Below are 20,933 nucleotides of genomic sequence, written 5' to 3'. Positions count from 1 at the left end.
ACCTGACAATTAAAAAAAAAAAAAAGTTAAAAAAAAAAAAAAAAAAGTTTAAAAAAAAAAAAGAAAACACAACAGGATTTTCCCATAAAAGCATTAGAACCCTTGAAGAGGGTTAACTCTTAAAGTTAACCCTAATTAAAGTACAGGTTAACTTTAATGTCCCAGTCCTTAGTTTTTCCATCTTTTCCCTCCTGCCCTATGGTACACACGAATTGTCTGATGTTGCTCCACCCTCCAGAGAGATGCTTTTCTGTGGTGCTGCTGTGGATGTAGCTGGTGCAGAGCTCTGGGATGAAGTGTGCTCTGTAATTACCATGGCATTCACGGGGTTTTGTGGTGCAGGGGCGGTGAGAGAGAGGAGATGCAGTAGCTTATCAGCTGTTGCTGCTCTCCTACAGAATCTGGCTCCACTGTAATCCCAAGACCCTTTTTCCTGCTGTTTCCAGGCATTTCCAAGCAGCAGGTCAAACCAATTTGTCCTTTAGTCTGTTTATTTAGTTACACTGGTGTGGTTTTTTTTTTCCATTCTTTTCCAGTGCTGCTCTTGGTGCAGGATCCCAGGGTGTAGTTTAATGATTGGCTTTAGAGGGCGAGGGAGCAATTGCAATTCTCTGTTATTTATTTTGCCCTTAGTATTGTTGAAGCACCCATTCAACAAGTTTCTTTCCCGAGGGCTACGCTGTGCTATTCCCGCAGATTTTTCACGTGAGCCTTGGCAAGAGGTAGGGAGGCCAAAGCTACTGTTTCTTGCAGGGGAAACACCGAGGGTGTGGGAAATTGCTGGCCTGAGAGAATGTGCAGAACCTCATCTTAAGCAACCCTGTGACAAACGAGGTAGTGCAAAGAAGGACTGAATCAGAGGAGAACATTGCAGTGCAGTCAGCTGGCAAAATCCGAGAAAATTAGAAAAAAAAATTAGGGAAAGTTAGGAAAAAAATCCAGGAAATTAGAAAAACAAATCACTCGCTCTCAAGAACAGCAGAAAGTAGGAGAGTGTGTGCAGCCCCTTAGCTCTTGGTGAGCAATTTTAGCCTGTTTAGCAACAGGCTTAACAACTTTGCATTCCTCCTGTGTGTGCGTTTGTCTGCTTTGGTTCCCCCCGGCCCAACTGGCAGGTGGGATCTGCTGGGAATCAAACCATGAACTTTTAAACTGATCCAACTTGACACATTCTTCTGTCAGGGGTATTATAATGTAAAGGACAGTATGATGGCAGCAGTAACCAAACTCTTTGTAGGGTTTGGCTTCTGTGCCTTAAAGAGCTATAAATAAATAAAAATGCTATGCCTGGAAGTTCAGCTCTCAGCACTTCTAAATAAAACATAAAAAAAAATAATAAAAAAAACAGAGCTCAGGAAAAGGCATCTGGTATCAGGCTTCACCATTTCACTTTCAAAGCCACAGATCTTGGAATTTAAAGCCAAAAAAAAGAAAAATAAAAAAAGGCAGTGCAAAAAAACAAAGGGGGGGGGGGAAGTTCCTTGTTTGTTTAAGTGACTCTTGGGGCTTTTTTGGTGCTGTGTATTTCCTAAGCTGTGGAAGCATTTGAAGTGGGGAAACATCTTCAAACGAAGTGCAGCTTTTCAAACACATTCAGATGTAGTTCCTCGTCCAGCTGACGAGATGTTTTCATCTTGACTGGCTTCTCGCAGCCCGGGCAGTGTATGCAGTGATATCACCCTCTTAAGTTTCCCTGGAGCTGATTTTAGACTCGGGACTCAGCTGCTTGAAATCCCCGAGTTTTCTCAGCATCGGGCGGGTTTTCAGCGTCTCCTCCCGCCCCACCTGAGCGCTGGCGCTGTCTCCCTGCTCCCCACGCTCCCTTGGGACAGGGAAAATGGAGCGTCTGCCCATCCCGGGCAGAGCACGCCGCTGGTTTTGGGGAGCGCGGCGTTCATCCCATGCGCTGGGGGGGAAGGCGAGCGAGCGGAGGGCGGCTCTCGTCCAAGGCGAGCCAAGGAGCTGAATAGAGAGGCTGGCGCTGGACGGCTCCGGCTCTGGCTTTGCCGCATTCCAGCCCGGCTGAGGCAGGGAAACAGCGCGGGGCAGGAGCGTGCAGAGGCTCCGCTGGCTTTCTGCTCGGCATCCTGGCAGGACCATGGTGGAGGTAGCAGGATTCCCACAGGATGCAGCGCACAGGTGAGACAGATCCCTCCTGACACCGGCCGGGCGGCATTTCCAGAGAGGCAGGTTTGGGTGGGAGGCACAGAGGTGTTTTGCTGGGGATTTAAAGTGACTGAACTCAAAGAAACTAGAAACTGGAAGGGGTTTTATCCATGTTCCGTGTATATAGCAACTCTCTGCTTTGTTATTTCAGCTTTATATGCAGGTTCTTACAGTTGTTTGCATGGCTTCAGTGGGATGACTGGAAAAGTGGATTATTGGTACTTTTTTGCTCAGAGGTGCAGAAATGTTACTATTCAAACATCATGTAGATGCTAAGATGAGAAACAAGTTTTTGTAACAGCTTTCAGAGTTAAAACTCTGTTTTATTGCCACTTAAATCAGGAGGCTGCTTTTTTTCCCCTTCTCATTATAAGCCTTTACTTACCTCACACGAGTCAGTACATTTTTAAATGGCATTGGATTTCTGGATAAGGCCAGACAGCAGCATTCCAGGGCACACTGTGGGGATATTTGTTGGTGTTTACTTGTGGCTGACATTGCGTGATGTTTCCAGCAGAGGATATTGCCAACCTGGCTTCCTGTCCTGCAGCAAGGGATAGTAAATCAAAGCAGTTCAGGGAATCCTACAGGTTGCTCATAAAAACAGGAGGATTTGTTTTCCTGTATTAGCAATGCTACTTGCTTTTCTGGCAGCTTTTTTTCCCCAAAAATGCGTTAAGTGATAGCAAGCTGAAAAGCATTTCAGTTTCCTGCTTTTTGATAGAGTTAAACATTTTTCAGTAGGTACCAAAGCAGTAAATGTTGTCTAAGGAAACCGGGAGTGGAATCTCCTGAGTCAAATGTTTTCTACCTTGGAAACCTCCTTTAATAGGTGCTGATTACGACGTCCTCCTCGCTCATTTTCTTCTTCATCTGTAGACAGAGTGAATGCTAATTTACTAACTTGGAGAGACTTTTTTGTTTGCCTGAACCAGTGGGCTTGTTCTGCAGCTGCCTTTGAATTACATGATCTGAAAATGAAAACCTTCTGCCTTAGCTTTTTTTTTTTTTTTGGGGGGGGGGGAGGGAGGGCAAACACGTGTTTCTTTGAAAAACAAGCAAACTTTTGGCAAACTGCTCAGAAAAGCTCAAGGCACCACAAGGCCCATCACTTCCAAGTTTCATTTAGGTGATTTTGGGGTGGTTACCAAGAGGTTCCCTTCAGAATTTCCTGTTTCTTTTTGGGGCTCTTTCATACGATTAACATGTTAATAGGGTAGTGAATTAAGAGTACAATACTGGGCAGTTGTGGAAGGCAGACGTGAGCAGCAACTCAGTTCCTGCAAATTCTTCATGTTGTGCCCAGCTTTATCTGATACTCTGTGGGTGCTCTCCCTCTTTCTGAAATCCCTTGGGAGGGGAAAATGGTGTAATTGCAATGAATACTTGAGGTGACTTGTGTCAGAAAGATCTGTCATGGCTCTTTAAAGCTCATGGGAACAAATCAGCCTAAGTTGTGTGAAAGCAGGAGGCAGAGGCATTCTGGTATATTGAGCCTTGACCTGCCCCTTTGCCGTTTTCTGATATCTGGGAATAAGTGTAATATTGGAAGCCAGAGAATTCTGGGACGCAGCAAGTTACAGGGTATGGGTGGCATTTGTAAATGGCTCGTTGGCACCAAGAGAACGATTCGTTTTCCAGCCTGTAGAAGTATGTGCTTGTCCAAACTTTAATTCTCCACAAAAGGAATACTTCCTTTTATCGAGGTTTCGTGGCTAATTGGCATCAGGCAGCACAAATGTTTTTTAAGGGGAGCTAATAATGGTGGGATTTGAAACTGGGCCAATGGCAGAAGGGAGACCTAATGATCCCCTTCCATTTAATTTTCTACATAAATGGGTGACTGGTTCTGGTAAGGGAGAGGGAAATCTGCACAGGAAGTCAAGAAGCAAATGATGCAACCACAAACAATGCTTATGGTTTCAGCAGTATCATCTCCACGTATGAAATTGCCTACAGACTTGGAGTATATATGTTATGGCTTTAATGGGAAATGGTGCTGAAGTTCTCATGGTAACTGCAAAAATTGGGTTGCAGAGTAAATGGCTGGTTCTCTGAGCAGATGGTGGCAGCTACAAATGGCTGGGGTGAGTCTGTGTAGAACCACAGAATCATTAAGGTTGGAAAAGACCTTGAAGATCATCAAGTTCAACCATTAACCCAGCACTTCTGAGGCCACCACTGAACCATGGCCCCAAACACCACGTCCACATGTTTTTTGAACACTTCAGGGATGGTGACTTGGCCACTTCCCTGGGCAGCCCATCCCAGTGCCTGACACCCTCTCAAGTGAAGAGATTTTTACTGATATCCATTCTCCCACAGCTGAACAGTGCTGCCCCTTAGGCAGTGGGTCTGCTGTGGTTACACACAACATGGCATTTTTCTTTCTCTGCACCTGCAGCGTGCTCAGCAGGGACTTTAGGAGGGCAATGTTGGGACATGGACTCCTGCCAGAGAAGTGAAACAGCTCAACCAACACATTTGGTCAGAATGAAGTCTCTGGGCAACCTTCAAAAGTGTCACCAGCCACAAGCATGGAAAAATGCAAATCTGGCTTAGAAAAGAGGAGATTGGAAATATTTTTTCTATCTATTTATTAATTTTCCTGCTTGTTTTGGTCCTTTCTGGAGCAGACTTCAGTCACATTTCCAACCTCAGTTGCACTCAAACTGTGATAGCCAGTTCCCTTTTCTAGAATAGAGGCTATAATTGTCTCCACATTTGTTTGATTCCAGGAATAATGGCTACAGAAAAAATGCCAACTGTACAAAATACAGCATAATTTTAATGCCACTTTTTACGTCATTCACACTCTTAAAGCCCTGGCCTGGGATGTCCTAAGGTCACTCCGAAATGTTGGCTATATTCTCCAGGGGCATTCTCACCAGAGTGTCCAGGAAGAAGCTTTAAGATATTGCATCAGTCAGAAATTAAGCCCATGTCCACAAGATGGAGGACTTGGTATGTCCTTGTAAAAATTCCCTAAACTATGTAGTCTCTTCCCTTTCTGTGTTTCCTTGTTACATCACTAAATTTGGTCCCTAATTTGGGAACAGATTAAAAAAACCCTCCATGTGCTGCACTTTCTCTGTTGTTTGGCAAGGCCTTGGGCTTTCGCAGTTGCCTTATTTTGGTGCTTGTGTAGAGATTAACACAGTCTTCCTATAAACACAGGTGGAACTGAGTAGTAAGAGGGAGGGAGACCACATGATTCACGGGCAGGGGTAGGGAATCACTGCTGGTCACAACCACTCATTCTCCGAATGCTCCTGCTCTTCTGCTGCGTACCTGGGAAGTGCAAGCCACGTGCTTTTGGGCTGCTGGACACCAAGAGCCTTTTGCTGGTGGTTTTCTGTCTCATTATCTGGTGTTACAAGTGCAGGCAACTGTCTTCTTGGTCTGTGCCAGTCAAGCAGAGTTCAACTCCCACCTGGTGGTGTTGGCAAAGCTGCGGTTTCTTGGCGTAAAGAGGGAGCGTGCAGTTACCTCAGGGTGGAGTAAAGCTCCCTGTTGGCACAGCACCCTCAGCCCTGCTCTGCAGGAATCGCTGGTATTTAGGTTGTGCTGAAAACAAGCAAGTCGAACTCGTTGTGGGAGTGCTACGTCAGGCTGTTACCTTGTGCTAAACCTTGCAGGAAGAGGGTAAATAGTGCTTAAGTTGAGGGGATGTTGTGGCAGTTGCTGTGTGATCTCAGCAGAAGCTTAAGGAGAGTCATGGTCAGTAGACTATTGTATATTGATCATGTTGAATCACATCCCAGAACACTTGGAAGCCACCTGTGTGGGTCTTAGGCGTTTTGATGGCACCAGAATATTGCAGACTGAAAGATAAGACATTTAGTTCTCTCTTATGTTTAGTTCTCTCTCATGTTTTCCTCAAAATCATAGCTCTCTGTTATATCTGTGATCATGTCTAGTCAGAGAAGGCAAAAACACCCCAAACCAACCACCTTCCAAACCCCAGCCCTCACAGAGTCGTTCTTTCATTTGTTTGCTTGTTGGAGGTGTCATCCAAATGACCCTAAATAAGAAAAATCACTCCTGGCTGTTTCCCTGCCCTGGTTGAGCCTCTATGCCCAAGGAAAAACAGCAAGTCAGGACATAATACTAGAGAGCAACAGGAACGATGGAAGCATGCCAACGAAACTGCCTTCATCAATTATTTTCACAAAATACAGCACTTCTGAAGACAGGACTTGTGCAAACTATGTGGCCTGCAAGGTGAGCAAGAAAAATTCTTGGGGAAAAAAGTCATCGTGTGAATACCAGCATCGGGAATTAAGTACCCTTTACACACTGCTCATTAAATATATAGCTGGGTGTATTCATACTTCAGTACAAGATGTCTGTTGACATGAGGCATATGGTTCACAGTCTGGAAAGGCACTTCAGAGTGGATGGCTCTGTAAATAACGTCTTGGCCCTAATTTGGAATTAAATTAGCTTAATGTTTTTGGAGTGGTCATTAATAGGTACTTACAAACCTACCATCCTGCTAGCAGTGTAACTTAGCCGAGTCCCTTGGCTATTCTGAGAATACCTGAAGTTGGATTGAGTACAAAAATGTAATTAAATTGGTGTGGAAATGGAAAAAAAAATGGTTGATTCATCAGTGAAGTTCTGTAAATCTGTCAGTTCTGCCCAGCAGAAATACCTGTATTATTGTACACTAGAGAACTTCAAGGTTTGTTGTTTTTCTCACCTTCATTTTGAGCCTTTCTGTCCCTATTTATCTTTCCAGGCTGTCAGCAGGCGTAGCTTTTGCTGCCCCTGGATTCCTTTCTGCTCCAGAAATTGTTATTTAGGAAATTCTTTGCTCTGCCCCACTCTTGGGTAAGCAGTGAGTTAAGGTCTGTGATCTCAGCTGGGCTGAGAAGGCTGGTGGGGTTCACTCTGGAAGTGAGGGGGACCATTGCCCTGGTGAGTGACAATATCACACCAGTGCTGTGGCATGTTGAGGGTGTCACCTGCAGCTGGGGGAGAGCTGTAGAGGGTGACTGCTGGAGATCAGTGGCTGTGCTACAATCACTTCATTAAGCAATCTGAAAGGATAAAATACTAGACTATGATGTGTATGTGCGGGCTGGTACTTCATCAGCACGGTTTCACTTTCCACAACAAGATGCGCTGGCTCAGAGAGACACTTGAGTGTCCATCCATTTTTGTTTTTCCTGATTAAAAAGGGCTTCCCGTGTACTTTGCTATGCTCCACCGGGGCTGTCCAACATCCTCTCCTGTCTGACAGAAACCTGCCGTTGATTTGCGTTGCAGCAGAACGACTCAGCGTGTTCACAGCGCTGTGTCACAGCTCTGCACGCTGGCTTTGCTCAGGTGGCTTAAGCCAAAAAAGTTATCCACATCCCAAAATAGTTGTGAATCCTTCCATTGTGATTGCTGACACAGAATGAGTTACTCGGCCTTGTCCATCGGGATGCTCCTGAACTAGATCGCGGCGTGGCTGGAAGGCTGTTACATGGCAGTGCTGTTTCTCAGAGCAAAATTACTTTCATTATGGATAGGCATTTAAAATGATTTAATGCAGGAAACGGAGCCCTTTGGATATAGATTTGACATTTTTAGGTATCTGGGAAACTTATTTTCGAGCCAGCTGCTTGTTCTGTACTGTGGCTCCGAAAATAGGATTGGGAAGTTAGTACTGCTTTGCATTTTTCTGTGGCAAAATGCCTCAAATAACTATTCTTATTTCCTAAGGGGCAGGTATAAAGGTGAGTAGTTTTGCCTGACACATGGCATTGATCCAGGAGCTGGAGAAACAAATGTTTATTGTTTCTTGTTCACTCCTAAATTATCTGTAAAACATTCTGATAAGAATGACTTGGGTGTACAATATCTAATCTACATTGCTGTGAAGACATCATCTACTGACTATAGCAATATCCATCAATCAGCCTGTCAGAGCCTGTCCCTAGTGCAAGGAAGACCCATTTTTCCTCCTCTTGTAAGTGCCTCATGCAGAGAACATTAATACATTATGATTTATACCACCATGACTTTTTGCTTACAAAGCATCTGCATCACAAGGCATCTGTGCTCTATTATTTGCATATATCGTGAATTATCACTTACTAAAATTCCCGTAGAAAAATCTGAGCATTCATATGCTTCTGGGTAGTTTCACTGATCAAGAATGCTAATTTTTAAATTCACAGGATGGCAAAGCTGCTTAACTTCGCAGGTTTCAGACACATAACTGCAGGAGAGGGACATTTGTGACAACTGCAGGAGCTCAGTCACTGAGGGTAATGCAGGGAATTACTGGGAAGGGATGCACACAAGTTTTAAATGATTCGTTTTATATAAGAGGTTCCAAAGCAGAAGGGCTTGGTTTAATTTCCAGCCTTGTGGACTCATCTGCTTTTGGAGCTCAGGGGTGAGGGAGATGAACCCAAACACTTTGAAGAAGTTTTCTGGCGTTCTCACCTGCTGTTCTGTACAGCAAAATTAGCTACTGGTGCTTATTTTGGAAAGCAGTCTCTCAAGGCAGACATTAGCTGCTTCTTGCTCCTGCTTTTTTGGTTGTTTTTTTTTAATTACTACCTTGCTGATGTCTCCCACCCCTCTATATTTTCCATAATTCCACTTGATAGAGCAATTTGTGTCTGGATTTGCATTGGTTCAACAAAGTCCTGCAACTCAAGTGTAGGTAGGTCTCACAGCATGAAAATAAGTTAGTCGTGTTTTGAATATTCCTCTCATGCTAATTTGCATGTTATCTCACAATCTGGCTGTCCTGGAAAATTTGGACAAGACTTTTGGATAGGTTTTGGTAAGCTCTAGAGCACAAGACCTCCTTTATGACAAATTTAAGCTATTCACAGTGTTTCTTTGGCTGTGAGCAGCACCACACCCCTCCTGCAGCTGTGGAGCAACTTCAGTCTCTGGTTTTCTTGCAAAGCAAGAGGTTTAAAAATCAAAATCTATGCTCCAGAGGAGTTTGAAGATATATTTGAAAGCACTGTTTGAAACTAAGTGTTCAAAGGATGTAAACAGAGAGGACATTTCTGATACCAGAGTTTGATAGTGGACTGTCAAAGCACACAAGCGTCAGCCGGAGCCCAGTGGTTGGGAGATGAGGCTTGATAAACTCAGTCTTGGAACTAAGGAGCAATTTGCCAAGCAGGAGTGAAGTTAACCATTGGAACAGCTTACCAAGGGGTCAGACAGGCTCTTCATGTCTTTCAGTGTCTGGTTACAATTGGATGTCCCTTTCTCTGGAATACAGGTCTTTGTTCAACTAGGAATAATGCAATGAATGGATGAAGTCACTGGGTGATGTTCTGAAGGTGTTTCAAGTCAGGTTAGATGGATTTGGTGTTTCTAAATGTCAGTGGCTCTTCTACATCTGTCTATCACTTTAAAACTCCGGGATTTTTAGTGGGAGTGTGTTCATGACTTAATTTCTTACAAGGACTTTGTAATTCCTGCTTTTGTTCTGATGTGTATCTCCACCTTCTGACAGTCCATTGCAGACAGGCTTCCTGCGTGGTATTGTGAGCTGTCAAACCACACAAAATGAAGATTAATAAGAGGAGAGTATTTATGCAGGTTTTTCCCCCTCTGTGGGTTGCCCCAGGAGGGTTAATGCACAGGAGTGTTCTGCTTATCAAAAACTTCAGTGTCCTTTCAGTTCCTAGTCGCATCTTCCTGACTGAAGTCTTTGCCAGTTCTACCTCCATATTTTTACAAAGTTTTTAATGCTCCCATATTTTAAAATACTCCAATAAGCCAGTGTCATATTTCCTATTTAATATACTTCCCCTGTTATCGTGAACATTATAGAACATTGAAAGAAATTAATAAATTAAATTATGATACAAGATGAGGCAGCTAAGGAGGCAAAACAGGATTTGCACATGATTTATACTCCTAGAAAGGATGCAAAATTGGTAAACATTTATGGGAAATCAATACTCTTAGCTCTGTTTTCCCTAGAACCTTTTATTTATGGAGTTGATAGTTAATATTGCAATTTAAACCAGTTTTTAATGGGAAGTCAGTCAGGTGGTTGTGGGCGCAGTATTTGTTAAGGGAACTAAAAGTAAGAAGTTGAAAGTTTTCATTTCATATTGAACAGCCAGATAGACAAAAATAACATTCTAATCCTTTCTCTAAAAGTGCTTTTATTCCATTCTTATTGCAAGTAGATTTACATCATCAGTTTGCTCAGTCTCAACTCAAAGAAAAGGTTCTACTTGTAAAAGTTGGACCAAACGTGATCCTCCCACACGTAGAGGGAAATTTGCTGGAACAGCTTATTTTTGGGGAAAAAAAAAATCAGCTGTTTTTGCATAGATGGGAAATAGATCTCTCTACTGCTGGATTTTCTGTGATGTAGGGAATGTTTCTGGGTTTTCATCCCTCAGTTCATGTTGGGGTGGGGGGATGCACTTGTTCAGGGGGACTGCTCAGCTCAGTCTTCCACGCTGCTGTGGTACCTCACTCCTGAACAGCCTGTCCCATGTTCCCTCATTAACTGGGAATTCTGGAGAGCATCTGCCCTGCTTGGCAGGTGTTTTATGAAAATATCTGTCCTGCACAAACAATACTTGCTACAGGTTGTCTTAGTAATTGGAATTTTCTTCCCTGCTGGGACTTGATAGCTCTTTTTTTTCTTCTTCTTCTTCATTTATGGGTTAGTATCTAATTTTTTGCTTTGCTGATCTAATGGACTTTTGGTGTTGTAGTTTTAGCTTGGGTTTTTACTCAGTGGTCAGGGAATGTCCTTGTTTGTAATAGGGATTGGCAACTGTGTAAATTATTTAAAATAAAGACAGGTTCAGAAACTGGTGAACAAAAGGCGGCTGTCTCTTTAAAGAGTGCAGTTTGATCAGAGCATCAGCTCCATCCCCTGAGGACAAAGGCAATTTTGATTTGTGGGGCCCGGGAGTCCCTCACTTACCAGGAGCCGGGAGTCGTCTCTGCTCGTGCCTGTGTAAACCTGTAAAACGCTCTTTTGTGTAGAATAAATCATATGCTGTAACATTTAAATGCTGCCACAATTAAATGTGACCCTTCATAAAGTCACAGCGATGAGTCCTCATTGCAGAGCTGCGCAGAGCTGTCTAGACAGGGCAGGATTATTTCCCATTTATCTTCTTTTTTTTATTATTTTTTTTTCCAATAAATAACCACCCGTTCGTGTTGATGACTTCTCTGAGCCCCCAGGATGCTGCTCTCTGCTCACCTCTCCTTTGCCCCGGTACAGCCGAGGCTGCGGCCGCGGGGGAAGAGGAGCAATTCCCTCTCTCCCGCTGCTCGGCGCTGAGGAAGAGGAGCAGTTCCCTCCTCTCTCCTGCCCTTGGCAGCCAGCAGCAGATTCCATTATTGCCGATCAATGCCGCCGCCATGCAGGAGGAGGGGAGAGGGAGGGGTGGGAGCTTCCTATCCACAGATTGATCAACCTGCCATTGCATGAACAAATTCATTGTAAGGAAGGCTGGGATGCTGGGATAATAGCTGGAGCAGGAAGGGGCTTGTAAACAGGGGAATGCAGGCTCGTCAGTAATGGGGAGGGGATTTAAATTGCCTCTGAGCTTGCTGTTTTTTCTTTCAGCATAAAGCATAATACCTGAGCCTTCAAACAAAGCCAACACTGTGAGGGATGGTAGGAATGCATTGCACGTAGCTGGTGAGCTATTGTGCTCACTTATTTTGAGCTTCTTCAGCACTGAGACCTATTTCTACTTTTTATTTGAACTGATTCTATCATAACCTGCTACCTCATTTGGATTTTAAAACCTCAGTTTCCCCTGCTCCTCTTGTTTTTGTTTTTGTTTTTTTTTGCCTTCCTTCTGTTCCTGCTTGGACTGAAACCTGACACAAAGGGACAACAAGTACAGATCCCACTTACTGCTCCCACCCATGCCTGCTGTGTCAGATGTAGGGTTGAGGGAACAGAGCAGGATCACGCTCCCATGTTGGCAGTGTAGACAATAACTGGAGTACTGGAATCCCAAGACCATCAGCTCCTCCCCACCCTTCCTGCCCTGCTTCGTTCACTTATTGTGTTCTGTATGGAAAAGTTTTCTGGCTGGAGAATAAGTCTTCTTTCTCCTGGGCATGTGGCCGAATGGCTGGATAGCAGCACGGAAGATGAGAAAAGCCTTCTCTCATTTCTTGGTACGGTAGGGTACTGACTGCGTTTTGTGGGTTTTTTTGGTTTTTAGCACTTTACTGGGAAGCCTTTACTACTTTGGTGCTTAATTTCCTCAGTCCTTCAGTTACCTGACCTTATTTCTTTTTAAAAGCTTTTAAGTGGTGTGCAGTTGTTAATTAAACTTGGTTACAGCCTGTTTGAAGTAGTTACAAACACGCTGGGCAAAGGTTAGGTTGTAAATGGGCACGTGCAGGGCAGCAAATGAGCTGAACTGGACTAAACTGTTACTTACTGCTCTGTTTTTCTTCTCTGTGCCTTTTGAGGAGCTGATCACTGGGTTCAGCCCACTTCCACTCATTTCTGTCAGCTTGCCTGGCTCCTGGACTGAGTGATGGCAGTGAGATAAATCAGGGGAGACTGCTCAAAGTTTTCCTTCTCAAGAGGAGAAATATACAGATGCATTTGGAAGGAAAATTCTCAAGTGGTGTCTGAACTCTGGGACCGTATTTAAGGTTCAGTGACATCCCTAGGATGCCTACAGTACATTGGGACTTTTCCCGTGTCCATAACAATAATTCTTACTGCTCAGGGGCAAAATCCTGCCACTGTGAGCAAGGGGGTGCTAAGGCTCAGAGCAGCCTCCTGGGCCACGGAGAGGAACAGGGAAGAGCTGTTGAGCTTTGCTGCATCCAAGAGCCAGTAGTCCCTTGTGAGACAATCCCAAAGGATTGCTTTTTAGAGAATGCCTCAATTCACAGCCCTCTTACAGAGAGTAAAAAGATTGGTTTGGAAAGCTGTGGCTCAAGGCTGTTGTTTAATAACAAGGACAATAAATATTGATATCATACTAATGTGTGTCTAAGTCATAAGCCTCTAAACAAATTAGGCTGCAGGAACAAGTTACCATGAGTCAGCTGATCGGCGTTAATTGTGTGTGTACAATCTCTCTGCAGCAAACACAAGGTAATTTGAATTAGCAGGGGCAGTCCAAGATCATTAGGAACTAACGAGGACATCAGCATCTCCAGGTCGTGGGCAGTAGCTCCTTGTGTGTGCTTTTGTGTTGGCACAGTTGTCCGGGCAATTTGGCTGTGTGTGGAGTCAACATTAAAGGAGGCTTTAGATGCTGCTGCATGAGGAGGTTAAAAAGGAACAACTATCCCAAATTTTGTACATGCCACAAGAGGATTTGTTGAGCAGTTTAGGGACATGCATCTGTTTAATTTCTGACTGGGTTTGCAGAGCTGGAGGATTCATTCCTCCCTTCAAAGTGAATGCATCAGTCTAAGAACAGCTGATGTTGTACTCACTAAATGCCATATACAGTTTCCTCTAAACATTCAGCAAAAAGAAATTGTGAGAATTTGTACTTGAAACCCAAAAATTTTTCTCTCCTATGATATTCATGCCCTTTCTTCCAGCCTCCTCTAGTATTCATCTGCTTTGCCTGGTAGGTCTTGTCTTTCAGACTGTGAAGTCCTTTAGGAATCAATGACTTAAATGTCTTTTAAATGACTTATGTGTCATTTAGGTTGCTTGCTTTGCACCTTCTGAACTGGGCACTAGTTCAATTACACTTTTTTAATGTACCAGCACAATGCAAGTGCCTAACACCAACAGAATTACCTGTCTGTAAATTAAAAGTTTTTTATAGTTACCTGGATCATCTTCCAAGACTTGTCTTGGAAAGCACAGTATCTCCTTTTCAAACCCCTGCTAATGGAGTGGGAGAGTTTTTGATCATAGTTGGTATCTAGCAGTTGTTTGATGCTGGAGTTCTATAGCGAGTGAGCTTTGCAGGGTTCCCTTTGTGTTTCCCTTTCCAGGCTTGGCAGCTTTTGTGCACTTTTTGTGCACAGTGTGCTGTGACTTGGTTGCATTCACTCTGATGTATCTTCTTGTGGCTTTCTTCCCCTGTCTAGTTGCCTTGATAAATGTGGAAAAGCTATTTCTGCGAATTTCCATTTTTTCCTTTAAGTTATACCTTGCAGGATTTGCATAATGTGTTTTAGTCAGAACACAAACTTGGACTTCAGGACTTAAAACAGATCAAGGAGTTTGAGTTTGCTTTTACGCTAAGCTTCTTACAAAGGCATTTAATGACATTTTTATGACAATCTGTGAATTGGGCCCAAGTCTGAATTCTCCCCAGGTGAGCAAAATGAGAGGGAATGCTTACTGCAAGATAAAACATTAACATTTTTATATGTGAGGCTTCCTGTTTCATTGGGTAATAACCATCTGAAAGATGCTGTTCAGATATTTCTTCCTCTTCTTGTTCCTATTCTGTCTCCCAACCCTTCCTATCTGGTGTGGCTTAGTCCTGCAGAGCTGGGAACTTTGTTTAGTCTCTGCTTCTCCCACCCAGAGAAAGAGCTCTTCATAGTGAGAATACAAACTCCCACCACAGCAAGGCTTGGATTTCAAGTGGCCAGGGCACCCAGCAAAAGGAAATTTAGGTTAAGCCCCAGAGCCATGTGCTGACCTGAGGCCTCTGAGGCTGCACCACTGTGGCAGAGAGGGTTGCCTTCAAAGGAGGGCAATCCTCACCACTACTCCGAGTAGTAAATGGCACCTGGCTTACACAAACCTGCCTTCTGGCCAACAAAACAAGCTTTGGTATTGCTGAGGGTAGAGTGGTGCAATAGGATGGGAAAAGAGACCTTCCTGCATTGTATCCTTGGGCAGTTCCCTCTTCAGAGGCATCTGCCACTGCAGAGTAATTGGCTCAGCTACTTTGGAACTGACTATTACTATGTAGTAATAGCAAGTAAATACTTGTTTGCATAAACATTTATTTACATAAATATTAATGCGTATCACCAATATAGGAGGTGATAAAAGTGTCCCACAGGGATGTTTATGACTCATTTGTTTGATGGCGTAGCGAAAGGTGTCCCTGCCTGGATGATCTTTGTGGTGCCTTCCAACCCAAACCATTGTAGGATTCTACCATTATTTGTTGAAGGTTGAAAAGGGGAAGATCTATCTGCCTTCTTTTTTTTTTTTTTTTTTACCTTTATTCCCAGAAACCGAGAGTGGCTGAAAAGGGTTTCAAGATTATTTTGATGGATAAACAATGTGATTTATCTGTAGCCTTGGTCCCTGAGAGTGAGCAATGCAGAAAGCAGTTGTAATTTAATACTAAGGTGGTGAGAGGTGCATTGATTTTTACAGCAGGTGAAGATTATGCAAGAGCAGCCCCAAGCATTACCAGTGGAGCAGGGGAGGGAACTGTCTAATTTTTTGCCTGGTGGTGACAGTATAGATTTCTTTTACACGACTCAGCAAAAATCCTGTTCTACGGGTGTCACAGCAAGTTGCTTCAGCTTTTGATTTCCAGTTAACATTTCCCGACAGTTTTGCTATATCTGGGTCTTCCTTTTCCTAGGGACTAAACATGTTTATTTACTCTTGTTTTTTAGAAGGAGAAGAGAGGGAAAGGTAGTTTTTACTTTGTTGCAGGCACCTAGTGAATATTTTATTTTCCCTTCTCCAAATGCTACATTTCTGTGATGGTCTGAGAAAAGAAAAAAAACTCATTTTACTGATGAAATCTCAGTGTTTTATTTGCAGAGGACTTGGATTGCTGCTGGGTGCGTGTGGGGGGAGAGGGAAGGCGAGGGGAGCCAGGCAACATTCCTTGTGGTAGCTTTTCAACTCCATTCAGTTCAAACTTAAAACTCTTTCCCAAACTGCCCCTCCTGCAGAACGTGTGGTTGGAAACGGTGGGGAATTCGGGCTCCTGTTTTCATTTATGACTCAGCAAAGTTAACAGACTGTTTTAAATTACCGGGGCAGCTTTGATGTGATTTCCTGCGCGTGAGAAGTGGATGAAGCCAAACCTATTACGTTACATGTTTTACTATGCAGTGTAACATAAAAGGTGCTCGCTCTACCCCCCAGTTCCAAGGGAATATATCACTCCCGTTTGCCTTCCTTACGTGGACAGCTGGAACAGCAGAGGCAGTGTTTTAAATCCTGTGTAACACAGCTCTCTCTGGGCAGGGCAGGACTTACAGGTGCTGCAGAAAATAAAGTTTCCTTTTTGTATAGACAAGGGAGGCGGCTGGTGACACTAAAGCACATCTTCAGATAAAACTGGCAGCACTGCAGAGGCTCCTGAGATGGTGGGACTGACTTAAAAACCTTGGGCTGGCGCTGGCCCTGCTCCAAGGGCTTTGTTCTCTAAAGGTGCCTTGGTGGGGACTTACCCTCCAGCTCTGGAACAGGTGATGCTTCCTCAGCTGTAGGAAAAAGTGCCTGATGTTCAGCTGCAGGAATCTCTCCCAGAGGGTCTCGTTCTGACATGGATACCACGAGCTCTGACAGCCCGGGATGTGCTTGGTCCGTGTGAGAAGGGCTCGTGCATCGTCCCCACGCCCGGCAGTGCCCTGCCCATTTCCCAGTGTGTTACACTTTCTTTGCCCAGTTTAGGAGGCTGTTCTCCCTCTTGGTCCTTTCCCCCAGCAGACTGAGAGGCTCAATGTCAGCCGTTTGGGGTTTTTTGTGTTTTTGTTTTGTTTTTTTAAGATAAAGATCTACCGTGTGAGACACTAATACTGCAGGGTCCAGACTCCTCAGCCTCCCCTCCGGTAAATGCTCCATTTTGTCGGTCCTCAAGCATCCATGGGAGAGATGTATTATAACTCTGGTGAAATCAAAATCTGGTGTGCAGAGACATCACAAGTAATGTTATCCCTGAAGAAGGCTCCTCTCCTTTTTTCCCCTTCGGCTCTTTGGAGGCAAACGCTGCTCCTCGTGGCACCAGCTGGCTGTCTCTTTCCATAAACCCTGCTTTTTTTTTTTTTTTTTTTTTTTTGCCGCTGTGAATCAGGATGTACAGCGAAATTTTCGGGAGCGGAGGGAAGCCGGCAGTTGGGCGTCTGTTAATAGCCTGAAAGTAAGTAATGAGGATGTGCAGCCGGAGCGATTGATTGAAGAGCTGCAGTCCTGTGTGCTGCTGCCTCGCTCGCCTGCTCCCCGCCAGCCCCGGGGAGGGAGGGGGAGCAGAGCCCCGGCGCTCCCGGGAGTGGAAGGAGCACCGATCCCCAGGGCCGGGCGGCCGGGAATGGAAGTTTGAGCTGCGGCTGCTGGCTCCTGGAAGGAAAACGGCAGGAGTTCAAAATGTCACTGGCTGGAGTCACGGCTCGCTCCTTCCCTTTAAGATTCGGAAGATAACAATGGACTTTCTGCTAGGAAGTGGGTTTTTCCCTCCCCGTGCTGGGGGGCGTTTTGGGAAGCTGGATTCCTTAAAGTCTGGCAATTGAGCTGGAGATGGGCAGCACTTGTGATAAAGGTATCTGTATGCATACATATGCATATCTAGCTATATATAAAAATGCATTTATGTGCAGTATATGTGTGTTTGTGGAGAGGGTTGTAATGCTGTGTATACTTTATTATGCTATTATTCTAGTATTTATACTAGAAAAACATATCAGTGCAGCTTTTATGAATATTTGTGCTCGTCAGATCAGCCTGCATGGATTTAAGATGCCAAAGTCGTGTCTTAGTAAGGTCATACTGCCAGAATGAGGAGAAGTTGACCTATTTATTTTTTTTATCTGCAGAGATATATATGTCATATTACCCAGGCACTTCTAAGTCTTCTGCTGGTTGCATGGTTTGAGCAAGTAGTGGGATCACACACGACCAAACTTTGACCTTTTGCAAATTGCATTCAGCTGGGACTAAAATTGAGCTTCCCTGGGTCTTGATTGTAATTATCTGTTAATTACGGCACTGCTTACGCAAAAAAATTAAATTTAATAAATATATTAAAGTTCTCTGAATACTGTCTCTCAGACAGTAACAGAATATTAAATATGTCTAGGTATTGATCTTTACCAGGATTTTTAATTTTAATTGCCTACAGTCAAGTCAGATTCACAACCTGGGATCTGCCAGTGAAAATGCCACTGTAATTTAGTAAGTAAATATGATCTAGAGAAATAGGTGGGTTAGTTCAGCAGTTTAGTAACGCACTTGAAACTTTGCTGAGGAGTCTGTCCTGCAGAGCACAAAACCTGACTATTCCCCACCCCCAGGCACCCATTCACCACCACCTTCTTCTTCTCTTCCTCAGAGGTCCCAGCAGAGAGATCTCCTCGCAGACGGAGCATCTCAGGGACCAGCACCTCTGAGAAAACCAACTCCATGGACGTTCCCAACACCTCTCCCTTCCGAGTACCAGTAAGTGTGCTGTGCCTGCCCTGCAAAGGGGGATCTGTCTTGTGGGATGGGAGGAGGAGATTAAAATATCACAGTGTAAACCAAGCTGGGGGGGGGGTGCGTTGGGAGGGAAGGAATATTTAGTTAATATTTCTAGTTGACCAAGGGGGCTTTGCTGTCAAGTGTCATGTATTATCAATGATAATATCTGGTAGATCCCAAGCTTGCTGCTTTTCATTGCCTTGATCTAAAGTTGCAGATAGTGAAACATCAGAGTTAATGTGGGCAGCGACCTATATAAATACTTTTGAAGTCGCCTCCAGGGATTGCATTCCATATTCAGTGTTGACTAGGAAAGAAGTTCCTTTAGGTTAGTGATGCCGTGTTATTTTCCCCTCATGCCAGTGAAGTACATAGAAAATTGAAATGGCTTTATAGCTTATTCAGAAGCTGATGGAATTTCTGCAGGTGTGTTAATTCCTCCTTAGCTCTTCAGGTTTTGTCCTGAGTTTGGTTGGCTCTGAGTCTGCATGAGAGTTTTTCAGCTACAGCCTGGATTTTCTTGCTTGTCTCAGTCTTTGGCCAGTGTATCCAAAAGCACAAAGGTACTTCTATTATTAGACTGAGGACAAATGCTAGTAATCTGCCTACTTTAAAACCTGAGGAAAACCAGGAGAAGAATTAGCTAGTGAACACTGGAGTTTTTTGGATGTTTGCTATGGACATGAGTACCATTTCTGGACACAAGTACCATTTCTGCAGCTTTGTGTATATATCCTTGCTTTGCTTTAGATAACACTCATCCCTTCTAAGCACACTTCCTAGCTCCCTTTAGATCCAAATATGTGTGAAACTTTGGTTTTGGATAAATCCTATGTCGTGTCATTTAAAAAATAAAATGAAGAAACAGCCAAGGATTTAATGAAAGCTGTTTAAATTATTAAAGGATTAATGTTGGTCAGAGTTTCTAGAATACATGGTATTTAAAGCAGCCTGTTAACTCATGATTTATTGGAATGGAGAAAAGGACAAGGGATGCCGTGAATATACTGGGTATCCTTACTGGGTCCCTTTTCAGGGTCATAGAATAATACAGATTGGAAGGGAAGTCTCTGATCTATCCCCTCTTAAAAGCTGGAACAACTTACATCAGGGTGCTCAGGGCATTCTCCAGTGAGGGGTAGAACACCTCCAAGGATGCAGAGTCTTGCTCAACGACCTCATCTGGTGCTTGACTGTCCTCCTTGGGAAGAATATTCCTTTTATAAAGGCTTCCTTGTCAGAACAAAACCTGGACTTCTAACTGATGTTTGTTGAAAGACCATGAATCCCATTTCCCTTTAGTTCAAAGGACACCTGAAGTAGCAGTTAAAGCAGAATGTATTGCTTAGCCTTGGGAAGGGAAAGCTCTGAGGGAAGTGTTAGCAGCATGTGTAAATACCTGATGGAAGGGAGTAAAGGCGATGGAGCCAGGCTCTTTGGACAAGAGCCTCTGAACACAAATTGAACTGTAAGAAATCCCACTTAAACACAACAAAAACCTTTTTTTTTTTCACTGTGACAGAGCACTGAAACAAGTTGTCTGGAGAGGTTGTGGAGTCTCCATCCTTGGAGATATATTCCAAAGTACACTGGGCTCAGATCCTCCTGAGCATCTTGCTCTAGTTTACTCTACTTTGGGCAGGGGGTTGGACTAGACAATCTCCAGAGAATGTCTTACCATCTCAGCTATTCTGTGTTCTATGAACAGCCCTCTGTCACTTCAGAGACCTGTTTTCTGGGTGGTACTTGGGGAGAAAAGGGCCTTGGTCTAGTTGTATGTGAAGCTGTTACACGAATATTCTGTTATGTCAAGTTCTGAGAATTTTATCCTGAGCCCATGGTCCACAGAGTTCCAGGAAGATTTCTGAACTCTGAGAGCTTTCAAAAGTCTGATCTTTTTCTTCATCTATAAGAAATTCTCTGCTCTCTCTGCCTTCATGTATAAGTAATAGCCCTTGCCTTTAGATGTCTACATGCATTGTAGTAGTTTTTGTCTGACAACTGCAAGCAGCCTATCAGAACTGTTTGATGACTATCTGTATTGTTTATTTTATATGCCTCCTTTTTTTGGGACAACTTTTTTATGCTGATCCTATCTCTTAAGTAAAGGTTTAATGGTTCTCTAATTCTTGTCTAATAGTTCTCTGATACTTCTTAGCTCCTGCTCCCTTTCAAATCAAGGACCTTGCAGAATGTTTCTTATTTTCCCTGGTGGTGTGCTTGGCTTTTAGGACTCCAGCAAACAGGCTCTGGAGGCAGCACATGGATGCTTTTTTTGGGCATAAACCAGCACAGAGCTAGAAGCTATTTGTGCCACGTGGAGCTGGATTCTGCTGCTTTGTCTGCCTGACCACCTGTATGCCCAGGAGCAGAATGCACCCTCCCGTCCTTCTCAAGGGGACAAGGCTTCTGGCTTTGGAGGTTTTGCTCT

At 43.9% G+C, this 20,933-nt stretch overlaps 1 protein-coding gene across 8 annotated transcripts in view; it reads left to right on the top strand.

Moving 5' to 3' along the window:
- Positions 1-20,933, top strand: part of RASAL2 (RAS protein activator like 2) — a 189,903-nt gene that overhangs the window by 122,590 nt on the left and 46,380 nt on the right. For 5 of the 8 annotated variants that reach the window (XM_017815821.1, XM_017815820.1, XM_017815819.1 and 2 more), the window contains exon 4: positions 18,375-18,481. In XM_017815821.1, coding sequence (XP_017671310.1) covers positions 18,375-18,481 — 107 coding nt within the window. Of the gene's footprint in view, positions 1-1,953; positions 2,140-17,169; positions 17,190-17,537; positions 17,586-18,374; positions 18,482-20,933 lie in introns of those variants that run through there. The other 3 variants (XM_017815823.1, XM_017815824.1, XM_017815822.1) reach the window with 3 other exon arrangements.

Source organism: Lepidothrix coronata, unplaced genomic scaffold, assembly GCF_001604755.1.
Source record: "Lepidothrix coronata isolate B3197 unplaced genomic scaffold, Lepidothrix_coronata-1.0 Scaffold52, whole genome shotgun sequence".
Lineage (NCBI taxonomy): Eukaryota > Metazoa > Chordata > Aves > Passeriformes > Pipridae > Lepidothrix > Lepidothrix coronata.
This window is presented reverse-complemented; position numbering and strand designations above follow the sequence as displayed.